Raw genomic sequence first — 18,123 nt, 5'->3', positions numbered from 1 at the left:
TAGGAAATATTGTGCTCAGTTTTTTTTTTTTTTTTTTTTAATTGGGCAACTATTAAACAACGTTTGTTTTTCTCTGCTGTTTTTATATGGATACTTACTTCATCTGCCAATAAAAGGGCTTGTCTTCTAACCACTGCTCCTTAAATGTGAAAGATATTCTCCATCTGGAATGAACTCCAATTACGATCTGCATATGTGACCCTGGTACTGATATAAAAAGAACAGGTGTCACTGAGATAAAACCATTTTTTTTATTTATAAGTTAATAAGATGATTAGTCATTTTAACATTACCCAGAATTGTGTGTGCGTCTTTTTCAGATAGTGGCTGTGTTATGGGTGATTTAAAAAGAATAAATGTGTAAATGGTGGAAATTTCATGGTGGGTTTTGTGTGTGCTAAATGTCCTTGGTATGTACAGTGTATGGGAGATCAGATTTCTCACAAGAGAGTCCCAGAAAAAAAATTTAATAGATAAAATGTGCTATTTTGCTCATTAAAAAGGCATATTCTCCACAGATCCAAAAAAAAAAAAAAACTTTTTATTACATGTTTTCATCACACATCTCCAAACTATGGTGGTAAGCAGTGAAAGAAAAGATATGCTTATGCAATTTTTTTATTTTGTATGTGCATAACCTTGACTGAATTGAAGCAGCAATACACAAAGGCATAGTAAATTACTACTTAGGAAGTGTAACTATCTTTATAAGCATCTATTCTCCTCTGTGGACCGTGCTCCCACCAGGCGGCCTTGATATCATATGCATAATTGCTATGTACATGGTGACATCATACATGCATGTGCAAGCCTTTACCTGGCCTCTATCCCCCCTCATGAATACAGGAATGTCCAGCACATGCTCTCAAATCATTTGGCATGTGTTTATTGTCAGAGCAGGGTAAATGTTCAAGGTGTCTGTTTGACTTGGACGAATTGTAATCTTTTAAACAAACAAACTGCAGTCTAGAGCCAGCACTCAACACCCTGTTGGCAAAAGCTGTGGAGCACAATATGATGAATGTTATCTTGCTTTCCACAAAAACAGATTTGCTCAGAGCCCCAGTGCCTTGAACCGACTGTATTTATTTGTGTGAGGATCTGCACATTTTGTTTTTGGATTTTCATTTTATTGATTCCAAATGGAGACAAGTTATGCATGCTCAGACTTCGGCAATTGTTTGTGGTTACTGTTGATCTGAAATACTGACTGCGCCTATTCAATCTGCTGCTAATTTCCCTCCTACACATGCTTGACCTTCGTTAGATTTCTGTACTTGGTGCAGGCAGTTGCGGTTCGTTAGGTGCTGCTGGCCCGTGACATGCTACCGTCCATCCCTGCACTCATCCGCTCCCCTAGTGTTTCCTACATGGCCATCCTGCATGGGCCAGTGATTTGCACCCTGCTTGATTCTGGCCTCTTGTTCCTCCACGGACCGGGAACTCAGCTTTGATAGAAATTTGTAGTCCCTGGAGGCTTTTGTGTGTTGAAAATAATGTTGTAGGACACACTGAGCAGCTCCAGTCTCTCAACAGCCCTGACCCAAGTTTCTTGCTCCTCCTACTCCTGCTCAACATCCCTCTCTCTGAATTGTAACGATATCCCCACAGCACTGTGCACCACGGAGGACTCCAAATTAGTTAAACTTCTGCTTTCCATATCTCCTTTCCAAGTGTAGCTCTGCTTTAGATTTGTTCTAAGTTATTAGTGCATATGACCTGATAAGGTTTGTGCAGCACAAACATTCTCCTCTGAATACATCCCTCAGAGCTCCATGTGTTTTGAGGAAATGAGATCTTTTTCTGGAGTACCTTAACTCAAATTGTTAGGTGCGTGAACAGGGACAAAACAGAATCTCAAGTTCCTGGTAAGAAATTCCAATATTATGAGTTGAATAAAGAATGCAGAGGAGAACAGTAAAGCTGATGTGTAACTGCTCTTGATGGAAACATTTAAAAGCTTTTGATTCTGTTCTGAACTAGATATCCTGCATGCCATGAGCATCTGTTTATGTTTATTATCTCGGTACTAGTGATGAACACTAAAGGTTCAAAGGTTCTTTGCTTATGTAATACAGCACACCAACTTTAATATCTCTCAATCATCATTAAATTGTGATACTTGATATATTTAATCGATTTGTCTTTCATTTGGTCTGGTGAATAATCTCTTAGCATCTGAGCACAATCAAACACTAATTGTGTGCGAGCTGGAGATATGAGACATTTGTCCTCAGTATTATCAAGATCAAAGAAGATGGTAAGCCTTAAAAATGCAGTTGAAAGCAATATTATCTGCCAGACATGCAGCTTGGGTCAGATGAGTTCAGTTAAGGTAAAGAGAAACCATGAATGAGATTTGTTTCAGTTTATAATTCCTGCATCTTCTGCATGAAGTGGAAACATTGCATATTAGTTGTTTAATGTGTTTTTGATTAGCAGATAATACACACAAACTAGATAATATTACTACTTATTAACAATAAGCATTCGTTCATTCATTTTTTACCGCTTATCCAAACTACCTCGGGTCACGGGGAGCCTGTGCCTATCTCAGGCGTCATCGGGCAGCAAGGCAGGATACACCTTGGACGGAGTGCCAACCCATCACAGGGCACACACACAATGATTGACACACACAATCACACACTACGGACAATTTTCCAGAGATGCCAATCAACTTACCATGTATGTCTTTGGACTGGGGGAGGAAACCGGAGTACCCAGAGGAAACCCTCGAGGCACGGGGAGAACATGAAAACTCCATCCACACAAGGTGGAGGCTGGAATCGAACCCCCAACCCTGGAGGTGTGAGGCGAACGTACTAACCACTAAGTCACCATGCCACCAACAATAAACATACAACTAATATTCCTAAATAGCTATTTTATTATAAAAATTAGTAATTACATTTCATCCTTATTATAAAATGGTTCTTATACACTAAAATATAAATGAGCCTGCAGCTTTTCACAGTTCATGTATTGGAAAGTTTAGTTTGTTCATATTTTGCTTCATTTACTTTCCAGAACACATATAAGGACAATAGTCACTGCTAATCCATTCTTGTATAAACTGAGATAATTAATTTAAGAGTATTTAATTGCGTATTAATACAAGCCATTTTGCGTGTTCCTTACGACTATGACTACATTACAACTATTGACACCTAAAATGAATGGCCTATTCAGCACACATGTGTTTGAGACATTGTAGAGAAGCCACCGAAGTGTTAAATACACTCTAAGGAGCAAGTCCCATCGGACCTCTCACACACCCCTGCCTACCCTCTGGTTCAAAGTGTTCGTGCCATGTTGCTGCCTAATAATTACTCATTTATGGTACCATAATTCAGGGCAGATGCTTTGTCAGCAACAATTTCTTAAGGTACTAGTATTGTGCTACTCTCTAATGTTTGTCCTTGAATTATGCAGGAAGTTCTTTGCCTGCCAGCTACATTTGAGTGAAAGCACAGCATGTGATGTGATTGTGGTTAAAGCTTGATTATAATCTTGAGAATGGCTATAATAGATGATCTTAGCAGATCAGATGAGTGTTGTAGACCACTGGCAGAACAAAAGAAAACTATTTAGTCTAGAAAGTCATTTTTTCATGTTGTGGCTCATGTGGGTCACACACTGGGTTGTTGATTGGAAGATTTGGGTTCAAGCTTTAGCACTGCCAAGCTGCCAATGTTCGGCCCCTAAGTAAGGTTCTTAATCCTCCCTGCTTAAGGGGTGCATGTATCGTGGCCAGCCCCTACTTCCAAATAAAAAAGTTGGAATATGCAAAGGAAAATTTTCTGTAACTTATATGTGACAATAATAAAGGCTTTTTCTCCCGTGTTTGATTATCAAATTTCTTCCATATAAACCTGCCATAAATTACACACATTTGGAAAACAGTCATCTGTATGATTTACAGCATAAACACGTTATTGTGTTTCATGCACTGTCTAAGCTGGACCTGGTTAGGCACATGTTGGGAGTTACTTCATGAGTAATTGTACACTGTGTTCTAGTATGTAACAAACATGACAAACACAGAGGTCATCTAGATTAAGTGATCTAAAAAAATATCTTTTATGGTATGAAGGAAGCTTAGGTAAACAAACAACATTGCTGGTCCATGGCAGTTACTATAATACTGAACAAAAGGCAACGAAAGCAAACACGTCCGACATAATGACTCTTTTGTGCAAATTCTTTTCTACCACTTATTGTAAAATCCTGCTAGACATACCAAAGTGCAACAAAACCTCCGTTTCCTGATTGCAGCACATTGTTTATCAAGGCCTCACTGAGAGACAGGCTTAGCATGCGGGAGAGACAATTCATCACAACACTTTGAAAAGAATGATAAACACACTGCCTTTCAAATATACTTTGACTTACTTTATTTGTGTTCTCTTTTTGTTAGGAAATTCACTATTATTTCATATAGAACAATAATGGGTTGCATAAATAATTTAAATGTTGAAATTCAAAAATAAATATACAGTTCATTCTTTGTAGGAGTCTCTTTCAGGATTGGAGAGGTTTGCAATCCTTCCTGCAATACTCGTTTGAAGGGATTTGTACCAACAGACCAGGTAAGTACACTATATCCGGTCTGGTTGTACAAGGCATTTTGGTTTACATGACAAGTAAAAAAAACTTCCAGTTTGTTTTTCAAACATACAACTGAAAAAAAGGAAGCAAACATAGTTATGTATTGAAAACAGAGATTTGAAGCCACAGGGAAATAATTCTGGAGTTGAACAATGTCCGGACACGAGTGAAATATTCTTCATTAGATATACTGGAGGCGAGACACTTGCATTGGATGTGACAGGCAAATGTCTGGTTTGGGATTCCACAGCTCTCCTACTGTACATCCTGTGTAATATCAACATGTGATTACATCCAGAGTTCAGTCCTCTATTTCATTTATGTCTCTTAAAGCTCCCCTATGGATGTTTGAGAAATTGATTCTTTGGGCAGCTCCAATTATAAAAAGCACGCTAGTTTTCATGGCTTCGCTGGAGGACATTGTCGTTCTGTCAGGTCATTTTTCATCCATTAAATTTCTAATAAATTTCACAGCATATTTGTAAAGCTTATACATTGTATAACATAAAGGATGATCTATAATTAAATGGTATACTGAGATTACATGTAGTACTACATGCTTATTGTTGTTTTAATGTCCTTGCATTTCAACCTCACTGTTATAACAATTAGATAACCATTAACATTACTTAGCTACTCCAACTGGCCAAAACGCTCCAAATGGTTTCCAGAAAACGGGGGCGGTGAAGTAAAGTGCTCTGCCCCTAAGGTAACAACAGGCACAATTGTTGTGGATTCCTACATGCATGTGGGCCCCCTTTTTCTGCTAGTCCAACAAACAGGAACTGACCACGTCTAGAGGAAATGGCTTTTTATGACTCAAATCCTAAACACAGGAATGGGTCTATTTAGTAATTAAGACAGGACAGAGGAACAGTGTTTGCTGCTCTTGGCCCTAACAGACTCAGCTCGTAGAGTGCTGACATAACTATTCCCAATTTCTGTCACTGACAGTGGGCTTGGCTCCAGCTGACAGTTCCTATAAGGTCTCTTCTGGTAAGGTAAGGCTGTGGGAATTCAGCACCACAGCTTGTCAGATGAGTTCCTTGCATATGACCAGGGTTAAGAATGCTGGATTTCAGCAATGTGTCACCAGCAGCACGTTTTCTGAGCCCAGCACTCCTGGACAGCTGGATCATGAGCTACAGCACACCCGAAAGAGATGACTTCATTTCAGCTATACAAACATTCACCTCTGCCATAAGCTTGCAGCTTTGCTGATGTAGGATTTGGTCATGGTTATGCTTGTTAACTTTGGTGTCAATGTTCATCTTGATCACACTTATAATGAACTTCATGAAAATTAGATCAGCTTTCCACAGGAATACTGTGAATATACAGTACAAACCATCACATTCCATACACTGGTCTCCCACAACTACAAACCTTATTTTAAGCAAATGTCCAACAGTCCTCTGTTATTTTTCTGTTGTCAAACATCACTGTAATTGGGAATTATTCAAGCTCAATTGGGGAAGCAAAGTTTGTGACTTGTGAAACACACAAGGACTCGCTGATCTTATTAAATGGTGAATATGCCGAGACATACTTCAGCCAGGTTGTTATCTCTATTTAGTCTTCTTTTCCTGGAACTTGTGTATTGGACAATATGTTGTGTGTATGTGTATGTATGTATGTGAGTGTATGGGTGTGAGAGAGACAGACAGAGTCTTTGTATGAGGTCACATACATAGAGGGCTGCCTCTCAGTATGAGTTGCTGCTGATAGTAGGCTCTCTGCTTCGGCTCCGTGTTTGCTGGAGACGTGCACGCTTCTTGTTTTGCCGTTTTCTTTGAGAAGTTGGATCCTTGGCATCTGACTGGTTGTGGTGTCGGGTGAAGCGCTTGCACTTGCATGAGGTCACCACTCGGATTTTGTAGGTCCGGCTATTGCCGTTGGGGCACTGGAGCTGTACACGATGTACACGGTAGTGTGCCGGAATGCAGCGGAAGTCAGCAGAACTGCTGCGCCACCACTTGCTCCGAAGGATGGAGTTGAGCATCAAGTGAGCAGGCAGGCACTGGCCTGAACACACAAGCTCATTCACTGGCTTGGCACTACGACACGAACCATCAGTGATGTAGCGGTTAGATCGCAGCTCTCGGCAGCTCATCTCAGAGGCTTCTACACAAGGGCAGGAAGCAGAGGAAAAAATAAGCTCACTGTGGCTGGTACACCGTGGTACATCTGCTGTTAATGACATTTCTAGTAAAGCATGTTTGTTTTGTTATTATAAGCATTGGTTTTATTACTCCTATCTCTGAAAAAAATACAAATTTATGGATTAAAATTATTGTGTTTAAATTAAGAGCAGCATTTCCACTTAAGTAAAATAAGTGCAAAAAAAGTTAAAAGACAAAGAGATTTTTAAACTAATTAAATAGAAATGTGTACATTTACAGACTTTATTTACTGTACTAACAAGGACATTATATAAATGTAAACGTTACATATTTTATTTAAATGCTACATAAAAAAATTCTGCTAATTTTATTATGATTATCCATGAAAAACATTTACAGTGTAGTGGAGAAAAAACAATTTGTCAAAGCTTTTAAAGTGCAAAAGCACTCTTACAAGTGATAAAGTCTAAACTGAAATTAATCTAGATGAATTATTGTAAAGAAGAATGTGAATAAATTTAGAGTTCATCTGGAGGCCAAGATAAGAACGCTAATGTTCAGTTCCCAGTGACGACACCTTAAATTACCATATAAGATACTGAACTGGTCAGCTCAAAATATGATACTGCTGAGAGATTTGTTTCCTACTGCAACGCAAACTCAAAGAGAAACAACAAAGGATTTATGTGTGTGATGAGTTCATGTTTTCCCTCTTCTCTTCTAAGAGAACCCGATCTGTTTTATGAAGGCCCAGTGACACCGCTCCCCTTCAAAATGCGAAGGAACTGGAGGTCAGCCAGAGAGAGGTGAGCATATTCAGCTTGACCCCATACTGTCCACTAGGGACTGCACACACCCCACCTCTCAAGAATGGACACGGGGTGTGATAGTCTCTTTAGACTTTCTTCTGCCTTGATTCTGTTTATGAAAGTATTAAAATTCTAAAGTTACAGATACATTTACAAATATGATTTGTTTGTTTGTTAGTATAATTAAGTATATATATATATATATATAATTCACATTTTTTACTTAGATTTTTTACATGACTTTCCTTGTTAAGCATCGTTTTAGTGGAGATGAAAATTTTTATTTCTAGTCTATTGGACTATTTATTTGAAATCATGTCATATTGTATCCCTATAAATAATCTAGCTAATTTTACTCCCATGTTGAAGCATTAAATTATGGAAAGGTCACCAATAACACTACAATACTGACAGTTACAATTCAGGTGAAAGGATCACGTAGCACAAAGATTACCACAGGGTCTATTAACCACAGGTGGGAATCATTCGCTAAAGCGCCATTGCATTTAAATAACAATTTTAAAATACCCTTAAGAAATGCTCTAACCAACTCCATTTGAATCTGCTTGGAAACATACTGATGCAATTAGATAGTTATGTGGACCTTGACTAATTGTGTAACAGAGCGGAAATCACACAAAACATTGAGTTATCAGTGCATCACCTGATTGCAACACACAGACTCATGCATTCCTTGATCTCAGCTTTGCATGTTTCCTATGTTTCACAATTCATTAATGAGCAGCATTAAAATCTAAAAGTTAAGGCAAGATGTAAATCCATAAGGAACTCTAAACCATCTGTAAATTACACTAGGATATTAGATGGAATCCTCAGCAGTGGTTATTGTTGTGTGTTTTTATGTAGTAGCACTTTTGCTTATCTGTTGTTGTTTTTTTTTTATTTCTATTACCGATTCAAGACACTAACTATGATCTACTCAGTTTTTACTTGCCGAAGTTTTTACTCTGCCAGTTGAAGGTTCATCAGTTGTCCCTGTGAAGAAAAAATTAATATTTCTAACCTTACAACACAGACTATCCCTGTTAGAAAAGGCTCTGTAATAGAAACCTTTCACAAAGCTAAGAATTCATTTATATACACTAATATAGAAAACATCTCAAAGAATTCTTCAAAGAGTTTTGGATTCTCTGAGCAGCACATATGAAAGGGTTCCTGCCCAGTAAAATCATCAGTTGGAAATTCAGGTCCAACGCGTTTTGAAATTCCTATTTGGGGCCATAAACTTCCTCTCAAATAGTATAATAGGTTAAACTCTAACACTTTCTATCAAAACAGTTAGCAAATTGTGAGAAAATATGTTCATGAATTTACTTCATCAAATATAATTCAAATTGAACTTGACAAATTTCAACAATTAGAATAATATTTTATGTCGCATTTGTACACTGTGTATTCTAATGAAGTTCTAATGAATAGGAGTTTCATCCCTAGCAAGTGGAATAACCTTTAGTGAAAAATAAATGAAACAATCCGAAAAAAATAAAGAAATAAAATATAACTAATGTAAATTTATTTAATTTAAACAATTTAAAATCTGAAAATTGCAGCTTTTGTTCATTTTATTCTAATCTCTCTTTCTAATCTGAGTACCAACAGGTAGAGAAGGTCGGTTTCCAAGCAGATACTTGCCATATGTAGGGCTGTTATCTGCCTGCCTCCTGCCCCCGTTTTTGGCTTCGTTCATCGTGTTGTTATTAGATGACTGAAGTCGGTGTTCTGGATGTACTGTGTGCTCGGTGTACTCCGGGATCAACTCCGTAGCGTCGTTCTTTAATTCTCTCCATCCTCCAGCTGTGGCGCTCAGGCAGCCCTGCAGCAACAGCAGCACTGCGCTCCGGTGCATCACCACCCAGTTCACCTGCATGACTCACACTAACACTGAAAGTGAGCTCACTAACAAACCAACAATGCACTTAGGCAAACTTCAGCAGAACGGAACTTTACTGAACTCTGTGAGCTCTCCCATCCGGGAGCTTGTTTAAGTAGCTCAGACTCGAGCAAGCCTCGTAATTAAGCGGCCCGGCGCAGTGGGAGGATCCGCTCGCACACACACACACACACACACACACACACACACACACACACACACACACACACACACACACACACACACACACACAATGATATGAGAAGAAGGAGGAGCACAAACCTTACAGCTTTTTATTCTCGTTGAAGTACTCATGCCCATTATTGCTTCCCAAAACTTACATCTCCTCTCACATTTCCATTCATATCTTTGCTCATATCTCCACTAATATCTTAAATCTCCACACACATCACTAATAACTCAACAAATATTTCCACTCATGAGATGAGACGAGAGAGATCATTTTTACAAACATCCTGTTTCTCTAGAAACATTTACTACATCTATTGCGTATATAATTTCAATATGATTTCACTTATTTTTGCAAAGGAAACAATCTCATTCACATCCAGATATTTTATTATTGACCACTTATCATAACTATCCACATATATTTACATTTAGATGTAGGAACCTATAAAGTATATATCATGCTACTACAAATGAATACCATATTTTCAAATCAAGAAATGTTAAAAGACTTTCTATACAGTTTGCATATAAGTGGAAGCCTCTATTCTATTACCGTGAGAAGATTTCTTTGAGTGGTTTGTGTTTGAACCACACAATAACCCACAGATTATTTGTCAGTCAGATGCTGACATAAACATGCTATGTGGTAAAGTAAAATGTGCTTTAAGATATATCCCATCTGTTAGTCACTACAATACTCATTCACTTATTTTTCATAGATGCACTGTGACAATGCACAATGGAGAAAAGTATTCACAATAAGTTCTTTCATTAAATGAAAATTCTTCCTCTAAGTTCTTTCAATAAATGAAAAGATCTATTCTTCTTTTATGTATGCTGTTTAGTGATACGTGTGATTAATGCTGTTATTAAACTGATCCATAATTCTTAAAAATATTATAAAATCTTATGAGCAGCAAAATGCAGAATTTTGCAGTTATGCTACTATTTAAAACTCAGCTATAGATGTGGTGTCTTATAATTACCTTAGGAAAGATAACTCATTTGTTCAAATACTGCCCTCTTGAGGGAACCCAAACAAGCAAATTTTGCAAACAAAAAAAAAACATTTAATGTTACTGGCTAAAAAAAAATTCTTTGTTGATCCAAACCTCTTGTCATTTTGCATTTTTTAATGAAAGGAACAGACAGGGTTTATTTATTTTTGTTTTATTTAGCTGGGGAAAAATGTAACACGCATCAGATGGTTTTCTGAACCTGATCAGACTTTGCAAAATCAAGGCAGAATTTCTGCGCCTGTGTCCTTCTGCTGGGTAGCATTTTCTTATTATAAATGAGAAACTGAAACGGATAATGGGAGTGTTTGTGACTCTTCATCTGTTATTCTTGTCATCATGACAGAAGGGAAAGTTTACACTGCACACTATGATAACACACTGATTTCTTGTTCTTTGGCACACTGTTTTATATGCTGGGGTTTGCGGATATGAAGGTTTCTCTATTATATGGATAAAATAACTTTCAAATTGGTCCAGCCATACAGAGCAAGTAGTTCACTGACTAGGACTGGCAGAAGAACTTTTAGACAAAAAGACTACTATCAGCTATTCTAGAGGAGAGCACTGTGATAAAACTTGTGACTTCGTTTGTGTTTCTTAAAACAAAAAATATATATTATTTTATTTCTGCTGATAATAGTTCATTTCTTTATTTCTAAAGACAGAAGTTCATTTAAAAACACGTTTTTAAAAAATGGGCAAAATTACAGTGAACTAAAAATTGATTTTATTATTTGATTATATAATTAAATTTTATTAACCTTTGACCAATGGGTACTTTGGTTTTCTCCCATATCCAAAGCCAATGTGTTGTAAGCTGATTGGCATTTCTAAATTGTCTGTAATGTGTGAACGAGTGTGTGAGTTTGTGTGACTGAGCCCTGTGATGGGTCCGGGATGTCCCCTGACTTTTGCACAGATAGACTCTAGGCTCCTTGTGACCCTGTATAAAATAATTGGTACAGAAAAATGGATAGAACATTTTCAAGCTTTGATAGCAATATGCACATAATTTTCATATTAAGTTATTTACTTATTCTTTAGAATTGGATCTCTATGATATTACCAGGTGTGTTTGGAAGCAATAAACTATATACTTGGATGGTTAATATTCTGAATTGAAATATTTTATTTTACTTTACTTCATGTTCCAAAAGTCCAGAGGCTGAAATTCCCCAATACACAAAGAACCCATGAAACTAATGTAATTTGTTGGTTCTTGCCTGTTTTTAAAGATTAAGCAATACAGTTCATCCAGGTTACAATACTTTGAGTATTTATGTGTTTGGCCCCTATGTAAAATACAATAATTATGCATATAATCATGAAATCACATGTTTGTCAAAAACAAAATAGTTCAGAAAGAAAGAAAGAAAGAAAGAAAGAAAGAAAGAAAGAAAGAAAGAAAGAAAGAAAGAAAGAAAGAAAGAAAGAAAGAAAGAAAGAAAGAAAGAAATGAGCTTCTGGTCAGCATCATCTTAAAAGTTAAATTCTAGCCATCTTTCACTACTCAGTCTGTGCTCAATGTAATTTGAGTTTAGTTCAGCTGCGGTTTTACAGTGGAATTCAGCAAACCTCACAGCCCGCGAGGCCCTGTGTGTAAACCACCCTGATTTCACTCTGCCAGCTCAACTGTAGCCACAGGTGCTATTCTTAGAAGCTCAACTAATTAGCTAGCAAATTATTCTCTCCAAATGTGTTCAGGTCCTCAAAGTGTTCTTATACACAAGGTGTAATGAACATTATGTTTTCCCTAAATAATGGGGTGACCTCTTGTTCGCCTGTTTAGCCCTATAAATGTTATCCACACTGGGATTCACAGCAAAGAGGTTTTTATGAAATAAAAATGTTTGGGGTTGATCCCAAGAACCATGTAATATTTCTTGATTCCTTTTCATCAGGACTTTGGTTTCTCACCGACTTTGTTAAAATCCAGATCACAATGTTCTGTACCAGCTCGAGTCCAGAATTTTGAAGTGTGATTTTACACAGAAACATTTCTCACGCCCTGAAATTCCCATGTTCTTTAGATTTTGCATCATCTGATCTTTGTCATGTTCCTTACTCCTTTGTATTAGAGGGGAGTTAAGATTGAGTTAAGTGTGTGTGTGTGTGTGTGTGTGTGTGTGTGTGTGTGTGTGTGTGTGTGTGTGTGTGTGTGTGTGTGTGTGTGTGTGTGTGTGTGTGTGTGTGTGTGTGTGTGTGTGTGTGTGTGTGTGTGTGAGCGGGCAATGTTGCACTGTATTTGCTTTATTAGCTACGTACTGGAGTGATGCTCTGAAGAAGAAGAATTGTGTCAGTGAAGTCTGACTGTGAGTCTCAGACTGGGCTGCAAAATTGTGCTCTTGTACTTCATCGATCAAATAATGTACAGTAAGCTGTAAATCTTCACTAAAGGATAGTGAAGATAACATCCTGTTCATATTGACAAAACATTCATTAATTATCTGTAAGTATGATTTTCTTGACCTATTATTCCTGCTTTCATTGGGTGTCATTTTTGTAGTTAACTTGTTTGATAGCCCAACAGCTTGGCTATAGTTACAGCAACACATAATCTTTTGCAGACTATGACTCATACAAGCAAGAAGGCCAGCTGAAAACAAAGGCAGTACACACTGACGTGTACTTTTGATGACAGGAAGGTGCAACAGCACACATGTGGAATGTCATATTTTCCCCAGAATTGTAGAGGAAGGTGCATTAATTAACCATGAAAGCCTAAACAACTTCATCTGGTGAACATGCGGAATTTATGTGGCTTATCCAAGGGAGCTGAAAAAGAAAATATTTCAAGCCTTGTTTTGAAAAAGCTTCACAAGTTTGTTTTTTACAGGATTTATAAAACTAGATAACAAGCACGTGAAAATAATCTTGGTCTCAGGTGTGTAATCCTATAAAGGCTAATTATAAACAGAGCTAATAAATGGGGTCATGGATCCGTCATGTGACAGCCACTGAAGATGAAGTCAAGGGAAAGATATTCCACACTGACTCAGGCCCAGAATAAAGAAGACAGAATCAGAGACTCAGCACTCGTTAAACAGGGGAAAGGATTTTAAAATAATAAATGTATTGTCACAGCATTTTCTATTACACCTAGCTTTCTGACTTCATTTACACTGTTATAACTAGAATTATATCTAGCCCTTATTTCCTATTTATTTCGAGACTTGTGTACATGTCAGCTAAAACTGCACACAATAAAATATATATTTTATAAAGTGCTGATCCCATTTTTTCACACAAAAAAGATTTTCTCAAGCACTTGTTGTTTCATTCTCCTTTTGTGACAATTTATGAATTTGACTATTATGAGTAAAAACAATTAAGCACTTACAAATAACATTCCTTATTTATAATAATGTTATTGTAATATTTCATTTACACAGCATTTCTTTCAGTGAGTTCATTGGGACCTTAAAGTACCTCATAAAATGAAATGGTCAAAATGCTGAAATGTATTTTCTAAACATACTCAACATATATAATGTAATATAATGTAATGTTATGAAAAGCATGATATATAGCACAAACAGAATAGGGCAGATTAAACAAGTACCTTTCCCATCTGGATATAAACCCTTTTTTATGTACTTCTCTAATTTTCAGCCCAGCCCTAATGTTAAGTGTGCACACAAAGTGCTCAGACATGCTCTCCATCACCCAAATCTTTTTTCTGCATACTCCCAGTCCTGGCTTTGTATGTTTTAATGTAAGACAGCAAAAATCCCGTTTCATGTGGTTGTTGTGTCTGTGTATAATTTAAGGTCATTATGTTTGATCTCCCGCAATAATCAAGCTGTGCTTTAGATGAATCTGCATCACGGTTGTGGGAGTCTATTATTACTACCTTTTGATATAAACATATTTCACAGAACAAATCGAACAAAAAATATTGAAAGAATTACAATGATTCCAACAAGGCCAGAAGTCCTCTAAAGTAAGAGATAAAAGCCCAGTCTGTTTTGCTCCAAATACAAGTGCTCCCACCAGTATCACAAACTGACTTGGACCCTAAGGAGCCATGCGGCCATATTTGACTGTTTCTGACATGACAGTTCCTTAATAAATATCAGGCATGCTTGGCAAAGGCCTGCAGGATCGTCACAGCGCAGTAAAACAACAGAGCACACGGAGATGAAACAAGCAACACCACTGCGGGCGCAAGCGCTTGGAAGAGGATCTGAAGCCCATCCATTCCAAGCCCATTCTCTCCCCATATTTCCCAATAATTAGCACTGCTCTGCAGATGTTCCACTTTTTTCCTTTAGTTAAGTTTTCACAATGTGAGTGTGGCGTAGCGCGAGACAGAAAAAAGTCATGTGCTTCTCATTTAATAGAGTCATTCGAGATGGATAAGGGGAAAAAATAATTTCTTGTAAATGAGTTGTTTGTTTTTTGGTATTAATACATCTGAGTCTTTTGTCGTAATTGCTTCGTTGGTATATTGGTTAGACAAACTGGTCATAAACAACATAAATATTAGCAGACAATTATAAATTATACACTTCACTTCTGATCTTAATCACTGTGTGTGTGTGTATGTGTGTGTGTGTGTGTGTGTGTGTGTGTGTGTGTGTGTGTGTGTGTGTGTGTGTGTGTGTGTGTGTGTGTGTGTGTGTGTGTGTGTGTGTGTGTGTGTGTGTGTATATACCCCCTGAGGTATCCAATGGGGATGAAGGCCAATTATGAAGCTCCCTCCTGTGTTGCTGGCAGTATGTCCTCTTATCAGACTCCAGTGAGATGAGCCTCAGCCCAGATATTTCCTGTGTCAACATCATCTCTACAGCCAGCTGTCACTGTGCAATGACAAATATTTCCAAATGCTTAATGGCTGAATGCATCTTCATTATATTTTAGAGACATGCAGCTTAGGTCATGGCTTGGAGGCCTCACAAGGCTGTCAAAGTTGAACCATAAAGAAGAACTCCTATTCTGTCCTGCCCTGGTGTGTTTCTCTGTGTTCTTCTTCTGTTTCCCGTACAGATCTGGCTCTGATGTCCAAAATGTCTCCGGTCTTTGGAGGGTGACAGGGTGGAGGCCCTTTGACAGTGCTCTCCGAGGAGGCCACAGCTGGTCTCAGGTAATTGCTGCCTGAACAAGACCATGGAAAACGAGATCGGTCAAACTGTCAAGCCAATTGACTTGAGCATTTTCAATGATCCACATGGACACATGAGGCCAGGCCAATTCATCCCCAGTATGCAGATGTGCTGTGTAAAGACTGAAAGACCTCAAAGTCCATTTGAATCAAATCACCAGGAAACAGTAATGCAAAACTGTAATGGTGCTGTCTTAAGTACTGAATGTGTGTGCGTGTGTGGGGCAGCAAGTTCATGGGACATTTCAAAAATTCAATGGAAAGCGGGTGCATAGACCAAAAGAATCAAGGATTTATTGAAGCTTTTGTCTCCATCTGTTGGTTGGGAGTCATGTGGCCTTAAATCGGCAATAAAAGAATGACTTACTGAAGGTTTTTTCCTATTTCTTATGTTCTACTCAAAATATGTTTTCAAAATTTTCTACATAACATTAAAGTCTGCAAATGTTTGGCCCTGAAAGGGAATGCATTTAAAAGTAAAACTTATTTTAATGGTTAACATATGGTCACTAAAGTAAATAAAAGATATTGTGAGTTTATCCATTTTTATAAAGTCAAATCTGGTCATCTAACAGAATGATGACCAATGACCTTTCCTTAATGTATTCCCTGTTTTCAGGAGGTAATTAAAGGCTGTTTGCAATATTTCATCTGTTCCATCTGCTGAAATCAAAGGCCCACAGAAAAAGTTTGCAACATGCAAAGAAAAAATTATGTTCTAGGAATAGGGTATAGTCATGCAACACCCACTGTGCATGAGAAATAAGCACTTCTCATGCTCATATCTGCCTAACGGAGACCAAATAGGAAGAGGAAGAGCTCACTAGTATGACATTGAGTAATATAGGACACTTAAATAGCACACTATTAATGAAATAATTGCTATACATGGCTTCTTGTAATACTTTGAAAAGAAAATGAAAGATGAAAAACTGAAACATAAAGCTAGAAAGTGGCTTGATTAATAGTTTATGGCACATTAAAGAAATTCTTCCCAAAGTTATGTTTTTGTTTAAATTTAGCAATTTATTGTTTAACAGATACACAAATACAATATTCCCAAAGCAGGAACATAGCAGTAATTTAAAATCAAGAAACATGTCAGTCATTTAAAATCAAGTGCACTTCATTATATAAAGTGTTTGTAATAAGCTGTATGCTTTGCTTTGTGGAGTGAGTTCTTAAATCAAAAATATATTATCAGTTTTCAGAGTAAGGCTTTATGGTGGGATGACAGGACAGCTCCTGTGTCCTTCTCCCTCTTCTACAGTATATTATTCCTAAGAGGTTTAATTTTTGGGGCCTTTGACATAAATAGGACTAAATACAGATTGTAATGTGCCTCACTCTGAACACGTGTCTCAATCTGACCAACAATTTGGCAGTGTGAAAATGTGTGCCAAACGCTCCTAATAAACACACTCTTAATACTTAATAACATCATTATTAGGCTGTATTACAATATACTGGTGTGGTCTCTCATTTGTTTGAGTACAATCATTCTGGCACAATAGACAGAGCATGGAAAATACATTATTAGTGCGTATGCACATGTTGGCGTAGGTGTGAGTGTGTAAGACGGGACAGTTTCTTAAAAAGTACAAAAGTACAGACAATACACAACATTGTTACACTTGTGCTGACCAATATAGGTGTATACCATAATAACTTTGATTCAATTCATCAGCAACGATCAGTGCAGACCACAGGTAAGACAATCAGATAAGCTCTTTAAACATAGCATAGCATTTAGTAGTTTGGTTTACATTGATCACCTTAAGCGGCGTCCTTATAAGTACAAAACAATGTACCATTATAGTAGACATATAGTAGGACATTAAAAATTATCAAGCAGCATTGCAATCACTCTTGACATCATTAAGCCATACAGTATTTCATTACCAGCTTCAAACATTTAAAGTACATTTTTATATTTATATAAGTATTTCTAAATGACTAATCTATTTTGTAACAACCACAGGCGATTGCTGACAGCAGGTGGCAGTGTATCTCTCCACTAATTCATTAACTTAGATAAGTACCAGATCAGGAAACAGCACATCTGAACCTTTGTGTCCACTGAACAGTGGTGACCCTCCTACAATACTTTTTACTTTATACACACTTCTTGCAGTGATTGAGGGATTTCTGTTAACGTCATTCCTCATCAACATTTAGACAGTGGATTTAAAAGCATTTTCAAAATAATAACCTACTAATAAGTGATACTTGTTTGGCATCCATCTTAGTACACGGTATATTACGTATGATGGCAGACAGGATTCAGTATCTACAGTAGGTTAGGTTTTAGAAAGCCTAGGTCTCCAGAATACAATATAGGAATGTTTAAGGTTAGTAGTCTCTTATTACATAT

The 18,123-nt window shown here is 37.3% G+C and overlaps 1 protein-coding gene across 1 annotated transcript; it reads right to left on the bottom strand.

Moving 5' to 3' along the window:
* Window positions 1-4,373: 4,373 nt before the first annotated feature.
* On the bottom strand, window positions 4,374-9,580 carry sost (sclerostin). The gene is made up of 2 exons (XM_027137499.2): window positions 9,197-9,580; window positions 4,374-6,735 (listed from the first exon to the last, which is right to left on the bottom strand). Exons 1-2 carry the CDS (start codon window positions 9,429-9,431, stop codon window positions 6,317-6,319), a joined length of 654 nt encoding a protein of 217 aa, XP_026993300.1. The 5' UTR covers window positions 9,432-9,580; the 3' UTR covers window positions 4,374-6,316.
* Between the last annotated feature and the right edge of the window lie 8,543 nt (window positions 9,581-18,123).

Source organism: Tachysurus fulvidraco, chromosome 8 (genome assembly GCF_022655615.1).
Source record: "Tachysurus fulvidraco isolate hzauxx_2018 chromosome 8, HZAU_PFXX_2.0, whole genome shotgun sequence".
Taxonomy (NCBI): Eukaryota; Metazoa; Chordata; class Actinopteri; order Siluriformes; family Bagridae; genus Tachysurus; species Tachysurus fulvidraco.
This window is presented reverse-complemented; position numbering and strand designations above follow the sequence as displayed.